This window comes from Balaenoptera musculus, chromosome 2, assembly GCF_009873245.2.
Source record: "Balaenoptera musculus isolate JJ_BM4_2016_0621 chromosome 2, mBalMus1.pri.v3, whole genome shotgun sequence".
In the NCBI taxonomy this organism is placed as follows: Eukaryota; Metazoa; Chordata; class Mammalia; order Artiodactyla; family Balaenopteridae; genus Balaenoptera; species Balaenoptera musculus.
Window position 1 is genome coordinate 146,744,370 of NC_045786.1, and position 17,497 is coordinate 146,761,866.

Consider the following 17,497-nt stretch of genomic DNA (forward strand, 5'->3'; position numbering starts at 1 on the left):
GCACTCCTTAAGTTTACATTCTAGTGGGGTATGTGCAGACAAACCATAAAATAAATAAGAAAAGTGTTAGAGAGTAATATTAAACAGGAAAAGCTGATAGGAAGTGTACAGATATGTTCAATTTTATATGCAGTGGTCAGAGTTTGTCATCTATTCTGCGCTGTTTGCAGCTCTCCCGAACAAAGATAACGTCTCCCTCCTATTTACCATACTCCCAGCACCAGGCACTCAGAGAGACAATAACTGTATACTGAATAAGTGATAAGCCTTCTGAGAAGCAAGCAGTTGGGAAACAAAGGCCTGTAAATACATACTGACCATATAGTCCATAAACTGAATAACTTAATCATTCCTGATTAGTTTATTTCTAATAATCTAATAAGTGAAATTCTTTTTAGCACGTTTACATTACAGAATGAAAGCTGTGTTAAATGTTTTTACAGGCCGTTTTAGGAACTTCAAACATGTTTTAGCCGCCTCTTTGGCCCTACCAGCGCGCGTAAGCTTTGTGTTTGTGCATGTATGTGCGCACTTCATAAAAACCGCAGCCTGTGCCACTTATCTCTTGGTATTAACAGAAGTTTTCTAGGATTAGCACTTGGGGTTTCTTCTGAGGTGCTGGGTGAGGCCCACTTATCAGCCCATCGAACCTCAAAGAGCCTCAGAGCGAGGTTCTGAGCCCCAAAACACAAACTACAAAAAGTGGGAAACCCTCTTACAGCCCTCGCGCAGTGTCCGGCCGGAACCTTGACCTCAAGATGGCGTCGCGTAATCATAAGATTCAATCAGCTCCAATCAAAAATGGCAGGGCGGGTCGTAACATACAGCTCGAGCCTTTCTAGCTCTCATTAGGCGCTCCTCTCTATGGTTGTTCGCCGCTGCGTGGTGATTCAGAGCCAAGAGTGACGATTACCTACCTACGCTCTTCTCTATGATCCTCCTCTCCACGCCCCCAGCCGCAGTGCACGCCGGGCAATAGGAAGACCTCCAGAAGATCCCCGCTCAGCGCGGATGTGTTTGCGGCCTGTGAGAGTAGGCGCTTCGGCACTAGTCTCCCGGGTAGCGGCGCGCAGAAATCTCGAGCTGGTGGAACCCCTTCGTAATCTGGAGCCCGGAAGGCCGCGAAGACAATACAGTTTCCTCAGCGGCGGGTGAGTTCGCTCCTCTGAACGCGTGTGGAAACCGGGAGACAGGGTACTTCGGCTGGGGGAGGAGGGAAAGCCGGGGAGCCTGCGAAAGGGCCGGGGTGGGATGGGGATAAGGGGGGGTGGGGGTGGGGGTGGGGGTGGGGGAGGGGATGGGCACGGGCACGAGGCTTGGGTTTCTCCACTTCTTTAAGGCCTCGAAAACGAGTGGGCCCAGTAGGAGCCCGTGGAGGCCGGACCTACTGCCAGAGCCTTCCTCCTTGCATTGTCGCCCACTTTCCCTTTCCTTTCCACGGCTCGCCACAGAGAGGCCTCGGCCCATTCTGGGCTCCACGTTTGCCACAAAACGCTCGGTCGGCCGCTGGGGAGCCCTTCCCTGAGGCCCCTTTCTAACCTGAGCCTGCGGAAGCCCTGTGGTAGATATTCCGGGCCTAGGATACAGTTGCCCCAGGCTCTGCCTAGAAGCCGGCTAGCACCCACCCTTTTTTTTAGCGGGGGGCTGGCCACCAACTGTTCTCTGTCCCTTCTTCGGTCGTCTAAAGCCCGCCACCGAGTGAACTGCCTTCCCTCCCCCCGCCCCCGACTTGAATTTAGCTACTGCCCACCTTTTCTAGCACCCTTCTGGTTGGTTTGCTTGTCTAAGATTGTGGTGAGTGGTGTGGCTTTGCCCCCTTCCTCCCCTGGAGGTTAAAGTAAACTATATCTTCATTGATTCTAGGGGAGGACCCAGCTCCACGTTAAAATATGTTGCTTCGTTCTCATGCTTCTTTGGTCTTCAGTACTACTTTTAAAACACGTTTTTCGAAATAGTTCTAGGAGTATGAAGATTTTTGAAGTTATGTAATGTGGTTGTATATTGCCATGGAAAAGCCATTTTGATACTGGGCAGAGTGGAGCCGACCAAAAGGAGGGAGGAGATTGGACTTCTTTTGCCCCAGACTGCTATAGTGTGAAGTACTGTGAATTGGGTAGTTGGCAGTAGTGTATAAACAGTTCTTATATAGTTTTAGGAGCTTTAATTTCTACAAGATTATTTCCAAAAATGTTCAGAGGCCTAGAAAGGCATTCAGTGGTCATCAGCTCCTCACGATTCAAGTAGATACTATGCTATTCTCATTTAATTTTTCTTAAAGCCTTGGTTTTCTTCACTTGTAAAATGAGGATTATTAATTGTATTCACCTCATAGGTTTTTGGAATTGGGAATTAATTGAAAAAAAATATGTAAAATCCTTAGTGCAATACCCAAGTAACATAGTGTTTAGTACACATTAACTGATAGTGTTTGTTATTTAAGAATTTTCAGTGAAGTATCAATACAAGACCCTAACCCTGACTCTAACATTTCTTCCAGTGTACTCTGGAGAGACTTTTGTAAATAAAGTCAGAGTTAATCATTGGTATGTCATTACTAGAAAGAGGCATTGTGATAAGCGAAAACAGCCTTTGGATTGGTAATTTCAGGATAGTGGGGACTGTGGAGTCCCTACCCATTTATTGTGTTCCTTTGGACAAGTTAGCTTCTTCATCTGTAAAAGAAGAAAAATACATCTACGCTAGGTAATTTGGTAGGTTAAGTGAGATAATGTTGAAAGCTTTTGTAAACAAAAGTAGGTTAATATCTTACCTGTTATTTTTATTAAATAATTCATCTTCTTTGGGTTACCAATTTCCTTTTTCTTTTTTGGCCACAGGCAAGTTAGCTATATACCTTTTTCATTTACACATGATTTAGGGAAAAATCATTTTGACTTTTATAGTATAGAAGCAAAAGTAATCATTGAATCTTTTAACATCTTATAAAAACATTCTGTTTATTTTTTTAATCTCTTGATAGTTTTTTTCTGATTCTACCACTGCTGTTCATGAGAATTTTGATTGATTCCTCAAAGTTTTCGAATAGCTTTCTTCCTAACTTTTTTTGGATTTTGAAGCTCCAGAAAATAAAAAGAACATATTTCCACTAACCAAAATTGATATTGCTTTTTAACTTTTTATTTTGACGTAATTTCAAACTTCAAAGAATTCTGAGATATCTTTCATCTAGATTCCCCAGATGTTAACATTTTACCAATTTGCTTTATCCTCCTCTCCTTTTTATCTCCATAGTTTTCTTCTGAAACCTTTTGCTAGTAAGTTGCAGATGTTGTGTCCCTCTTAACCCCTGAATACTTAAGTGTGTATTTTTTACAGACAGTTACATTCTCTTAATTAACTACAGTGATCAAAATCAGGAAATTAATATTGGTACAGTATACTCTACCGGTCTTAACTGGGTTTTGCCTGAAATTGCCCTGAAGTCGTATTGCTACCTTTTATTAAGGTATAATTAACATGTAAAATGCACTCATTGTAAATGTACAATTCAGTGTTTTTCAGTAAATGTGCAGAGTTGTGCAACCATTACCCCCAAAGGATCCCTCTTTTCTGTTTGCAAGTCACTCCCTATTCCCACCTCAGCTCTAGACTACCACTAATCTCTCTCTATAGTTAGGCTTGCTTTGCTTAGGCTGGGGCAGTTATGTCAGTCCATTGTACCTTGAAGGCTATAAGCAGAGCAGGAAACAGTGCATGCTACACTAATCATTCATATTTAATGTAGAGTTACTGGACTGGCTGTATAACTACACATAATAACTTAAAATTTGCTCTTTCAGAACTAATAAAAATAATGCTTAGAAAAGAACCTGGCAAATAATTGGAGCTGGATGTTTTATTGAATAAATGATTAAGTTGTATATGAGTGTTTGCTGAGGAGAATCTTTTGGTTCAGTTGCTTCTTGGCACACAGTGTCCTGATGGGGTTAGCCTGTAAATCTATCCCTGGTGAAATATTTTGTGTCTATCGGGATAAATCTGTAATGGAGGAATGCAAAGAAGCAGTAATAGTATTCTCATGAGTGCAGAAAAAGAGTGGTTTAAGAGAGTAAAGAGAAAAAAGTGAAAAAGAAAAGCAGAATGCATGCATATGTTGAGGGGTAGAGGTAAAGCTTCTTTAGAAGTTTGTTTTTTTTTTGGGGAGGACCAAATTTATTGAGATAAAATTTACATACAGTAAAAGGCACCCATTTTAATTTCAGTGAATTTTGATGAATACATAAACCTGTATGACCACTGTCACAGTAGAGATAGGGCACACGTCCAACATAGGGGCTTGTTTTTGTTACTTTGGGCCATAAAGTTTCATACTTAGCAAGTGAAAATGCTTTGAACCTTCTAAAAGTGAAACACTGCTATTCAGCTATTCTTTAAATGCTATTTAAGTCAGGTCAGTGCTAATAAAATAACCTCTGCATCTCTCTCAAGCCCCACACACAATCCCTCAGCAATTGACCACATTCAAAGTATATACAGAAACCAATAACTTGTTACCACTTCACTGCTACCACCTGTTCTAGGCCATCTCTTTTGTCTGGATTATTGCAGTAGTCTCTTGCTTCTTTACCCTTGTTCTCCTCCAGTCTTAGTTTCACATAGTGGCCAGTGACAGTGTTAAAATATAAGTCAAGTCAAAACCCTTTCAAATGTTTTCCATCTCATTCAGAGTAAAACCAGTACTTTACAGCGGCTTACAAAGCATTACACTCTTTGAACCCCCTTCCCATCTCCAGCTTGCCGCCAGTACTGTGCTCCAACTGTTGGTGATGTTACTTCTGCAAAACACTGCATTCCCACCTCAGGCTCTTTGTATTTGCTGTTTCCTTTGCTGGGAAGGCTGTTGCCCCCCAGAATAGAGTTTCCTGCCTCAGTCTCTTGCAAGTCTTTCTTCAGATGTTACCTTATTGGTGAGACCTGACCACCATGTTTAAAATAAAGCACTCCCTAGCTCTCTCCCCTAGTTCATTCTACAAAGTACCTACCAACTTTGACTATCTGTATAATTTATTGTAAGTGAGTATTACAATTTATCAACTATAGGCAAAAATGGTAAGCTTCATTTATTATAAAAGTTTATTCTCATTCATTTTCACATACATCAAAGTATACCAAACTTTATGTTGAACTAAGTGGTTGATACTCATTTTAGGATTTTTTTTGGCTGTGTTGGGTCTTCATTGCTGCGCGTGGGCTTTCTCTTCATTGCAGAGCACAGGCTCTAGGCACGTGGGCTTCAGTAGTTGGTGGTGCACGGGCTTAGTTGCTCTGTGGCATGTGGGATCTTCCCAGACCAGGGCTCGAACCCGTGTCCCCTGCATTGGCAGGCAGATTCTTAACCACTGTGCCAGCAGGGAAGTCTCTAGGATGTTTAAAGTGAATATTAATATTTATCAGAGATCATCAGAAATGTTTGTTTTCTGAATTTTCATAGGAGGGGCTGTTATCTTATTAAGATTACCTTCACCTCTGAAGTTTAGCCTACAAATAAGCAAGTTTTGAACAGTTCCAAATAAAAGGGAAATACTTTGTAGAAAAATTGGAGTGAATGAAATGAGTATATTAGCATAAACTGAAACATAATCTGGTTAACCCTTAACAGAACGAATGATACATTTGAAAACCATGAAAAATAGTTTAAATACCAAGAACCTAGAGGGTTTCTTTTTAAAAGTAGTATTTGTATTTAGTACTTGGGAAAAAGTGATTCTAAAGATGAATTCATGGCCCAATCTTCATAACCATTGTGAGGCTAGGTACTGAGTCATTGCTAGAATAGTACCTGGCACATGGTAGCTTCTTAATAAATTTATTTAAAGAGGTTCTCAGAGTTTATTTGTTTACTGATTCATTCACTGATTATTTATTTAACAGGTATTAATACCAACTACCCTCCTAAGAAAGTGCTGAGATAGAGTATTATAATGATAATATAAAAGCTCTGTAAGTAGGACAGTAGCCCTCGATGTTTTAAAGGATATACACTCCTGTCCCCTTCCATGTGGAATATTTGTTTTTGTTTTGGGCAAAAAAGTATTTTAAAAAAGATTATTGGGGGGCTTCCCTGGTGGCACAGTGGTTGAGAGTCTGCCTGCTAGTGCAGGGGACACGGGTTCGACCCCTGGTCTGGGAGGATCCCACATGCCGCGGAGCGGCTGGGCCCGTGAGCCACAACTACTGAGCCTGCGCGTCTGGAGCTTGTGCTCTGCAACAAGAGAGGCCGCGATGGTGAGAGGCCCGCACCACGATGAAGAGTGGCCCCCGCTTGCCGCAGCTAGACAGGGCCCTCGCACAGAAGCGGGGACCCAACACAGCCAAAAATAAATAAATAAATTAATTAATTAATTTTTTTTAAAAAAAATTAAAAACAAAGGCAGAGGTGTAGATGAAACAAGTTTGGCAATATATTAAAAAAAAATTATTAAAAAATTCAACACGTTTACAATCTTAAATTAATTACATTTTTCTTTTTAACTTAAGTTGATACCTAGTTAATATTTAAGGCATTTCCAGTACCTTATTTGCTGGTATATGACAACATTCTAGGAATTTATTTTACTTGTAAAGCTTCCTAAATATTTTAAGTGTACTGTGTTTTCGAAATTGAAGTTTAGATTTTACAGCATATCGTATATCCTAACTTATTAAGTGAAGAGAACACTGAGGAAGAAGAGTTGTGAGGATGAAGGACATGCTTTTTAAAGAAATGTCTAATAAACAGGTAGAAAAATACTCAGTCACACTAGTGATTAGGGAAATGCAAGCTGAAACAGTATTTTTTACCTGTCACACTGGAGATTTACTACAGTGATGGTGAGGATATGAGGAAAGGGCATACCATGTACTGTTGGTGGGAATATTAATTTGTACACTAGATTTGGAGGATGATTTGGAGGTAAAGAGTAGATACATACAGTACTGATCTGTATTATAGAATTACTTGCACTGGTGCTTAGAGTTATATGTTCAATATGTTCAAGAATGTTTAATATGATTTGTAAGAGGTAAAATGTGGAGAATCATCAATGTTGGTTAGTTACAGCTATATAGTAATAGTTTACTGCATTATAAAGAATGGAATAGAACTTTATGAACTGACATGAAGAGATGTTAATAATGATGAGGGAGAAATGCACATAACAATATAGTATGATTATATTGTTTGCAGAAAATCATAAGTGATTATATATTAGCTTGTGTCTAGAAAGATATTTTAGAAGAATACAACGAATTATACCAAACTGTTGGAATCAGGGGCGAGGAAGTAGAAGACATGCACATTTTATCCTCTCTCTTCTAAAGGGTGAGTAAAACAATATATAAAACATAGAAAAGAAAATAATAGAGAAAAACATTTTTTAAAAACTTCTGAAACTCTAGACTCCTTCAGTTACAGAGTGTAGGTGGGGGAGTTTTTCCTAGTGTCCAACAGAAAATCTCCTATTAATCAAATCACCACTTTTAGCTGCATCACTGATAGGAGATCAACCCACTTATATTGGCTGCTTGTTAAAATTGGTGCATGGAATCCTACTAGGGCATTCTAACATCATTTTTCTACTTTTTTCCAGTAGTTCTGGACACTTGAGTATGTTGACAAAAATATAAAATTTGGGGGGAGGAAAAGTCTTAAGTACTTCCATTTTATTTATTTTTTACCCTGTCGGGTCTTCGTTGCTGCTCGCGGGCTTTCTCTAGTTACGGCGAGCGGGGGCTACTCTTCATCGCGGTGCGTGGGCTTCTCATTGCAGTGGCTTCTCTTGCTGCAGAGCATGGGCTCCAGGCGCACGGGCTTCAGTAGTTGTGGCACGAGGCTAAGTAGTTGTGGCGCACGGGCTTAGCTGCTCCGCAGCACGTGGGATCTTCTGGACCAGAGCTCGAACCCGTGTCCCCTGCATTGGCAGGCGGAGTCTTAATTACTGCGCCACCAGGGAAGCCCAGTACTTCTATTCATTTAGCTAAAAGACAAAAGTTTCTTATTATAGAATGATATCACAAACCAAATCAAACAGTTCAGTGTGTTCTTGTATTTTTAAAAATCAAATACCAGCGTCTGATTCTTGAGTTTCAGTCATTCATTCATTGAATATCATTCAAGAATGGTTAAGAGGTTTGCTTTTAAGTTTAAGAAAAATTACCACTTTTTTCTCATTGTCACAAGTTGTATGTGAATGGTTTATATTTGAACCATTATATTTGAATGGTTACTATGTGACCTGATACATGGAGGTCGTCCCCCCCCCTCCCCCCTCAGGTTTGTAGAAAGTCACTGAGGCATTCATTTGTCCTGGAAGAACTGGCCAACACTGAATCAACAAATACTGTGTAACTTTGTAAATTTAGTTTTCAGGGTGCTGATGTGTATTAAAAATTAATGCATCAGAACACTTAAAAACTGTTAGATATCTTCCTGGATTCTGAGTTTGATTTAAAAAGATTCATTGATGTTTGGTATTTAATTTTTGGATATTAACTGAACCTCAAAATTTTTTTCTTCCTTTATATGTATTCCCATATGACTGTAGGAGTCTATCCTGAACTTAGATCGTGTACATTTTGGGAACTTATTTTAGAAAAGATCTAAGTTTAAAAAATTCTCAATGGACAGACAGAGAAAAGAGGGTCTTTGCCAACTCCTTTGGGTAAGAAAACTTGAGAATTTTGCAGATACTCTAAAAATGAAGGCCAACAAACCAAGCATATCAAATTGTAAAGTTTTCAAATAACATGATTTGTCATGATTTCTTTCTTTAGACCGCTGTGGTAAGAATGTCTTTCCCCCTCATTTGAAATCGCCCTCCCATGGGAATCCCAGCACTCCCACCAGGGATCCCACCCCCACAGTTTCCTGGCTTTCCACCACCTGTACCTCCAGGTAAGTTTGTGGATACGGTTGTTTTTGAAGTGTAGTTGATTTACAGTGTTGTGTTAGTTTCTGGTGTACAGCAAAGTGATTCAGTTATTTATATATATAAACACACTTTTTTAGATTCTTTTCCATTATACTTTATTACAAGATATTGAATATAGTTCCCTGTGATATACAGTAAATCCTTGTTTTTTATCTATTTTATATGTAGTAGTTCATATTTGCTAATCCCAAACTCCTAATTTCTCTCTCTCCCCTTCCCCCTTTGGTAACCATGTTTGTTTTCTGTGTCTGTGTGTCTGTTTTGTAAATAAGTTCATTTGTATCATATTTTTAGATTCTACATGTAAGTGATATCACATGATATTTGTCTTTCTCTGTCTGACTTCATTTAGTATGATAATCTCTAGGTCCATCCATGTTGCTGCAAATGGCATTATTTCATTCTTTTTTATGGCTGAGTAATATTCCATTGTAAATATATACCACACCTTCTTTATCCATTCATCTGTCGATGGACATTTAGATTGCTTCCATGTCTTGGCTATTGTAAATAGTGCTGCTGTGAACACTGGGGTGCACGTATGTTTTGAGTTAGAGTTTTCTCCGGATATATGCCCAAGAGTGGGATTGCAGGATCATATGGTAGCTCTATTTTTAGTTATTTAGGAACCTCCATACCGTTGCCGTACTGGCTGCACCATTTTACATTCCCACCAATGATTCTGTGGTTTTTTTTAACCCATCCTTAATGTCATTGCAGTATTAACTTTAGGAAGATGATACATATGTGACTGTTGGTAGAAGAGCTGTTAGCATTCTGGAAATGTGGTGTCTCATTTTCCTATGGTGATAGTTTTCATTTCTGGCTGAGTATCACACTCATCTGGGAAATTAAAAAGTCTTAATTTAAAAATATAGGTAATACATTTATTTTTAAATACTATACATTTTAAATAGTATAGTATTTTTAAATACTACACGTTTTAAAAACTATACGTTCAAAAATCAATCAAAAAGGTATACAGTGGAAAATTTTTCTCACATTCCCATATAACTTGTTACTGTCCCCTTACTGAAAGGGGGAACAAAGCAGGGTTATTAGTTTCTTCTTTAGCCTTTCAGATATTTTAATTTTTCTATCCATTTGTTTTGTTTTATTCTTTTAACACTGATATACAGTAACATCCTATGTATTCTATTCTGCCTTGTTTTTTTTTTTATACTTGACAATAAATCTTTTTAATTAATTTATTTATCTTTGGCTGCATTGGGTCTTTGTTGCTGAGCGCAGGCATTCTCTAGTTGCGGCGAGCGGGGGCTATTCTTCGTTGTGGTGCGTGGGCTTCTCATTGCGGTGGCTTCTCTTGTTGCAGAGCGTGAGCTTTAGGCGCGCAGGCTTCAGTAGTTGTGGCTCGTGGGCTCTAGGCGCACAGGCTTCAATAGTTGTGGCTCGCAGGCTCTAGAGTGCAGGCTTAGTAGTTGTGGCGCATGGGCTTAGTTGCTCCCCAGCATGTGGGATCTTCCTGGACCAGGGCTCGAACCTGTGTCCCCTGCATTGGCAGGCGGATTCTTAACCACTGCACCACCAGGGAAATCCTTGACAATAAATCTTGGAGAGCTCTCCAAATAACTATTTAAAAGCTTTTTCTCTCCAATGTTTCATGACGTTTAAAAAATAAATAAAAAAATTTTTGGGGCCCCACCGCAAGCCATTGAATCAAATCCTCAGAAATTGGGGCTCAGGAGTCTCTTTTTAACAAATTCACAGGTGATTCATAGGTATCCATTTAAGCACAGTTAAGAGAACCCACATTTGAGAACCATTATCTTGAGGTTTGTAATTAACACTGACTTAGGAGAAAGAGTTTTCCTCTGGTTTATGAGTGGTAGTTCACAAATTTTTATATTTTCATGGGGTTGAAAGCATTTCATGCAGAATCAGTTTCCCAGTTTCCCTTCTGAAAGGTAGTATCTAAGAGTTCTCCTTAATTTGCAAGTTAGAAGTATTTTCTTTTAACATAGAATCTATGTAATTCAGGCTGAAATGAACAAATGATCTTGTAAACCATCCAGAAGTATTTCTTTTTGAGGAAAGGTCTACTTCAGTGACCTGGCTTTAACCATTGGATTATGTGTTTGAAGTTAACAGTGTTTACTAAAGAGCTTGACTGTTGCAAAATCAAAAGTACGTTGCAGTTGGCTCATATGATGGGTTGTTAATTCATAACATGTACATTATAGAGTCTCAGCTTTGGGGGCCTCCTACCCCTAGGTCAAGTACACAGCAGTGTTGAAGTAAGTGTGAAAAGTCACAAGATAAAAATGGCAATTTTTCTGGGGTATCATTTAAAACTTCAGGAATTTGAGGGTAAATCATAATTTTAAAAAATCAGAACAGGGCTCCCCTGGTGGCACAGTGGTTAAGAATCCGCCTGCCAATGCAGGAGACATGGCTTCAAGCCCTGGTCTGGGAAGATCCCACATGCCGCGGAGCATTTAAGCCCGTGCGCCACAACTACTGAGCCTGTGCTCTAGAGCCCACGAGGCACAACTACTGAGCCCGTGTGCCACAACTACTGAAGCCTGTGTGCCTAGAGCCCATGCTCCCAACAAAAGAAGCCACCACAATGAGAATCCCGCGCACCGCAACGAAGAGTAGCCCCCGCTCGCCGCAACTAGGGAAAGCCCGTGTGCAGCAACGAAACGCAGCCAAAATTAAAAAAAAAAATCAGAGCAACTACTTATGCATATATATTGTGGAGTAGAATGCAGTACTTGTACAAGTTTTTAAGACATTTATGCTTGTAGCTGGCTGTTTTAAGTTGGTCTTTTAGATAATCATGGATGTGTATTTGTTACCCCTTGCTGCCAGGGACCTAGTGTGAACGTTTGAGTACTATCAGTTTATTATTCCATGTAACAATTACTGAATTTTAGTCAGTAACTTAACTGCTCTGTAATGGACTGTAAAGGAATTTCTCCTGAAAAGGGGGATTAAGAAAATAATGTTAACAGAAAACCGAAAAAAGTTACTTGTCAACCTTCAAACCAATTGATGACTTGAGAAGGATAGTGTCCTGAGCCACTTTAATTTGGGCATCAATATTTGAGGGGGTCCCCATATTTTTTTTTCATTAATTTATAGTCTCATAATACGATCTATTTTTTGATAGTCTTTACTAATAACCATGATACTTTTAGCAAAGTTTGTGTTATTAGAGTTATAGGGAAGAATAGTTTACTTTCTATTTCTGAAGAAATTTTAAGGCATTGGAGATAAAGCTTAATCACTTTTTCAGAATCAGGAAAGCTGACAATGAAAAAATCAGTTCCTCAATTTCCTTACCAGTATATTGGTTTTATAGGAAAGATTTTAAATTCCTTTGAATTTTTAAAAAACACATACTAAATGTAACTTGTTTTCTGATGAACACTATACCAAATTATAAATGGAAGTGGAAGATAAGTGGGCCATGTTTCTCTTAAGGCTACTCCTAGTATATCTTTTAAGATGGGTCAGCAGACCTTAAAACCAGGTTTTCAGTATTTCTTCTTGTCTGTTTGGTCAGTGCCATACTAACGTAGGTATTTGTTCACAGAGTATTAACGCTATTAAACAATTCTGATTCCATTTGCGATAGCATACAGTATCATTTCTGTTTAGGGAAGCATACTTGAATGATAAATCAGACTTTAGTTACAGCTAGCTCATTCATACCTGCATCCTGTGTGCAGTGTCAGTACTTGAAAAAATTAAAAAAAGAAGTATGCTAAACTAGTATAATAATTCAAGACCACAATACCCATATTCATGTATAATTTTCTTGTGTTGCCTATTGTGCAATTAATTGAACTCTGAGATAACGTATGTGGCGATCACATTATATATTAAATTAGAAAATAAATTTGAAAAAAAACATAATTTTTCCTTAAAAAGTAATGCATGCTATAGATTAAAGGACGTTTCCCCCCATAGTTCCTGAGCATTCCCTTCCCCAAAGGGGGGGAAATCTTTCTTATCAGTTTCTGGTGTGTAGCTCTCCAGAGATGTAATGTATATCCCACTGTGTTTGCTTATGTTTATTCTACCCTACTTGTTTTTTCAGACCTCAGCTGGTATATACACTGTTTACACTTTGTGCACTTTGCCTTTTTTTTTTTTTTCACCGTAGCATGCATAGATCTGTAATGAGCAGCAATACATTTTTGTAAATTCTGCATTTCATGAAATTAGTAAGTTGAGGTGGGAACCATACTATTAAACCTTTTAGTAACTATTAAAAAGGAAAAAAAAATTTTTTTTCAAAATGTCTTTTTCTTAAGGTGTTCTTCAATAGAAAGTTTACCTGTGGAAGAGGTGCTGCACAGATTACAGTTGGTAAATGGAGTATTTGCTTTTGTTTTGCAAAGTTAAAAGTGAAAAATTTAGAGTTGGTAATAGTTTTGAGTATCCACCTATTTAAGTGCTCCACATAAATGATCTCAGTTAATCTCGTAGGCACTCTGAGGAAATAATTACCTCATTTGAATTGAGGAAACTGAAGCTGAGGTTAAAGAGCTTTCCCAAGTTTGCATAGCTAAAAGTGATAGAACCAAGAATTGAACCCAAGTTTGATTCTGCAGTCTTTTTTTTTTCTATTTTGTACGGTCTTCTATAGGTTTATTGATAAGTATCTTGATTTTCATCTTCTAAAGATTTTGTTTAAAACTGAGGTTATTTTAAATAGGTTATATTGGAAAATAAATGGATAGTTGTTAAAAGAGTTTATTACCAGTCTTGGACAGTTATCTTAAGTTGATGCTAAATTTGAACTGAAAAGTGATTTCAGAACTTCTTGAGATACTTCCAGAAGCATTTTAAAATTTGTGTTTTAGTAGACAGATCTTTTACTGATTTTACCCTCATTGCAACCTTTTTCTTAGTTCTCAAATGGTAAGATTTCATCATTAGTTATGTACACAAGGACTGTCAATGTAGCAACTATTGATTAGTAAACAATTTAGTTGAAAACAAAATTGCAGATTCCACTAAGATACCAATAGTGATAGCCCATTGATAGCTGTCTTAAACCCTTAGGGCAGTAGATGCTTGTCTTAGAGATTTTTCTCTTTGACAGTGACTGAGATTACTAATCTTATTCTTTTCTTCATGATTTTTGCTTTTATTAAATAACCAGGAATAACAAGATTCTTCCTAGGTTTCCAGATTAATTTCTTATTTGATGCTTTTGTTTTTTAACTTTCAAAGAATTTATTTTTACCTTTAAAGGAGTCATTAATACCATTGTTCACCTGTAAGCAAATCTGTATGAAAGTTGCTGGTTTTGAGGATGTACTGAACTAGATGAACATGAATTGATAACTATCCACAGTTTTACTCCTTAAGGCAAAAGCAGGCTGTGGTAGTCTTTTTGCTTGTAAGTTTATTTAGACCAACCTGAATAACTATGTTGCTTCTGAAAAATATCCATTAATTTCTCATTTTCATTAATCCTACATTTCCCCTTAAAAGAACTGTGAGTTGGAGCTACTTATTTGTATGGCATGTAGTTGATAAACAATATATAATTGTATATGTAATTATATTCTTAAGATTCATTATGCTTTTTTCTTAGGGACTCCAATGATTCCTGTACCAATGAGCATTATGGCTCCTGCTCCAACTGTAAGTATAACTTTAAGGAGGAATTAGGAGTGCCACTGCTTTTAAATCTGAACAACTTTATAAGCCCAGATAAATTATTTTAAATGTTTAAAAGAATAATAGGAAGGGAATAAGAGCGTCCGTATATATCATACTACTTATTTAAATAAGTATTGTTTTCACTCTATGCATATAAGCAATTGCCCCTAAAATATGCTCCCTACATAGTTTAGTGATTTCCCTCTTATTCTCTAGACTCTTCATATACTGTTATTTCAGATTTAGACATTGACTCTTTCATCATGCCCTCGTGTCTTGATCCTGGGAGATAGGAGAAGTGGTCTACATGTCTGATTTCTTAAAAAAAAAAAAGAGGAATGATCTAGCAGAAATCTAAATTTTGAAATGAAAGTTGAATATATTTCTACTCTTTCCTCCCACCTACCTAATTTTTAGCTTCTTCCAAGCTATTTTTTTTTCTGTCCTCTAGTATGATACCTTCAAGCTTTGTAAAGTTTTATTGAAGCCTTTCCTCTGCTAAGTGTTTCATTATTCAGTCTTATGTCTTGAACTTTAATTCTCTACATTCATAAAAGCTCTGTACACTCTAGGCATCTTAGTTAAGAATGCTAGTATACTATAATATGTGAATAAATAATAACCCTCTTAAAGCATTTATTTAACTAAAAATTTTCTTTGAGTTAATTAGTAAAATATCAGTCTTAATTTATAATTCATTGTGAGGGAGAGTAGATCTCATTACTTTCAACTGTTTTTCTACCTGTGGGTTTTGAAAAGGGCGGGGAGTGTTATTTATATTAAAAGGGTGATGAGATGGGAACTACATGAACAGATAGGAATCTGCTGTGAGGCAGACCAAGGGGGAGTCCAGCTTTTCTTGCATTGGACATTCATTGGGAAACATTTATTGGGAAACCTCCCCATGACAGGTACTCTTACCCTCTTGCATTTTAGCCTAGGTGAAGGCAGCTCCCCCAGTTCACCACTTCAGTGCCTACTGTGGATGTTTTGCTCAATTCAATTTCAAATACAAAGATGAATAAGACTATTTCTTTCCTCTGGGAAGTTGAATGTTATGAAGGGAAAATAAGATAGAAACACAAGTAACTGAGAAAAGGTAAACTTTAAGTAGGGGGAGAGTGCTATGGGAGTATTTGAATATTCTACAAGAAGATTAGCAGGGATAATTGAAATTTCCTTTTATATGAATGCAGAGATTTACGATGTCTTAAACATTTAAAAATTGTCTTAAACAAAAAAAATTCTTTCCAAGTTGTTTTTGTTTTTATTTTTTGTTTTTTGTAAATTTATTCATTTATTTCTGGCTGCGTTGGATCTTCATCGCTGCGTGCGGGCTTTCTCTAGTTGCAGTGAGCGGGGGCTACTCTTCATTGCGGTGTGCAGGCTTCTCATTGCAGTGGCTTCTCTTATTGCGGAGCATGGGCTCTAGGCCTGTGGGCTTCGGTAGTTGTGGCACGTGAGCTCAGTAGTTGTGGCTCACAGGCTCTAGAGCACAGGCTCAGTAGTTGTGGCACATGGGCTTAGTTGCTCTGTGGCATGTGGGATCTTCCCGGACCAGGGCTCAAACCTGTGTCCCCTGCATTGGCAGGCAGATTCTTAACCACTGAGTCACCAGGGAAGCCCTCCAAGTTGTTTTTAAAAGAAAGGTGATCCAGTAGTGGAACTTTACTTGTCATGAATAAGTTCACGTTAATGAAAAATGTGCTTTGGGAGTTTTAGATTAAGTATGTAGAACCTGTAATGGTGATGTGCTATATATTTAATACTTTAAAATTGATGTTTTTAGCCTAATGTTATTACATTAAGCATGATAGCAAATTTAATTGCAAGTTCAAATTTTATTGTCTTTCATCACTTTAGGTCTTAGTACCCACTGTGTCCATGGTTGGAAAACATTTGGGAGCACGGAAGGATCATCCAGGCTTGAAGGCTAAAGAAAATGATGAAAACTGTGGTCCCACTACTACAGTTTTTGTTGGCAACATTTCTGAAAAAGCCTCGGACATGCTTATAAGACAGCTCCTTGCTGTAAGTTAAACTGTTTATTTTTCATTTTTAAATGTTGTTATAAATTTCAAACTAAAGAAATATTAGCAAGAGGGCTCTGAATTATTTTCTCATTTTTATTTTGAAAAGTTTGTCCTGCAGAAAAGTTAAATGAATTGAATAGTGAACACCCTTGTAACACATTTTGCCATATTTACACACACTCTCTTTGCGTGCACACACACACACCCCTCGATTTTTTTTTTTCTTCTGAATAATTTGAGAGTAAGTTGTGACATTACATTTCACCTTTGAATACTTCTTATATTTCCTAAGACCAAGGATACTCTCCTACATTTTCACAAAACCTTTATCACACTTAGGAAATTTAAGGCTGATATAGTATTGTTAATTAAAATACATATAGTTCATATTTAATTTTTCCAGTAATTTCCAGTCAGGGATATATATATATTGCACTTATTTTTATTATTATTTTTTAAAAATATTTATTTATTTATTTATTTGGCTGCGCTGGGTCTTAGTTGTGGCATGCGGAATCTTTTTCATTGTGGCATGTAGGCTCTTAGTTGTGGCATGCAGGATCTAGTTCCCTGACCAGGGATCAAACCGGGACCTCCTGCATTGGGAGTGCACAGTCTTAACCACCAGACAACCAGGGAAGTCCCTATACATTGCATTTAATTGTCATGTTTCTTTAGACAGTTCCTTTATTATAGAACAGTTCCCTGCCTCTTTTTGTTTGCTTGTTTTATGTTTTTGTGTTTCATGACATTGATGTTTTTGAAGCGCCTGGGTCTTTTGCAGAGTGTCTCTCCCAATTTGAATTTGATTGATTGCTCATAGTTAGATTCAGAGTAAGCATTCTTTGTAAGAGTGGTTCATGGGTGATGCATTGTTTTCAGGTGCAGCAT

At 37.8% G+C, this 17,497-nt stretch overlaps 1 protein-coding gene across 4 annotated transcripts in view; it reads left to right on the forward strand.

Moving 5' to 3' along the window:
• Nucleotides 1–958: 958 nt before the first annotated feature.
• RBM25 (RNA binding motif protein 25) overlaps nt 959–17,497 on the forward strand; it is a 53,162-nt gene continuing 36,623 nt past the window's right edge. Inside the window, exons 1-6 of one of the 4 annotated variants that reach the window (XM_036841521.1) lie at nt 985–1,151; nt 8,544–8,660; nt 8,773–8,893; nt 13,214–13,268; nt 14,506–14,555; nt 16,437–16,604. In XM_036841521.1, the coding sequence (XP_036697416.1) occupies nt 14,514–14,555; nt 16,437–16,604 (210 nt within the window). In that variant the 5' untranslated portion in view covers nt 985–1,151; nt 8,544–8,660; nt 8,773–8,893; nt 13,214–13,268; nt 14,506–14,513. Of the gene's footprint in view, nt 1,152–7,211; nt 7,322–8,543; nt 8,661–8,772; nt 8,894–13,213; nt 13,269–14,505; nt 14,556–16,436; nt 16,605–17,497 lie in introns of all 4 variants that reach the window. The other 3 variants (XM_036841520.1, XM_036841519.1, XM_036841518.1) reach the window with 3 other exon arrangements.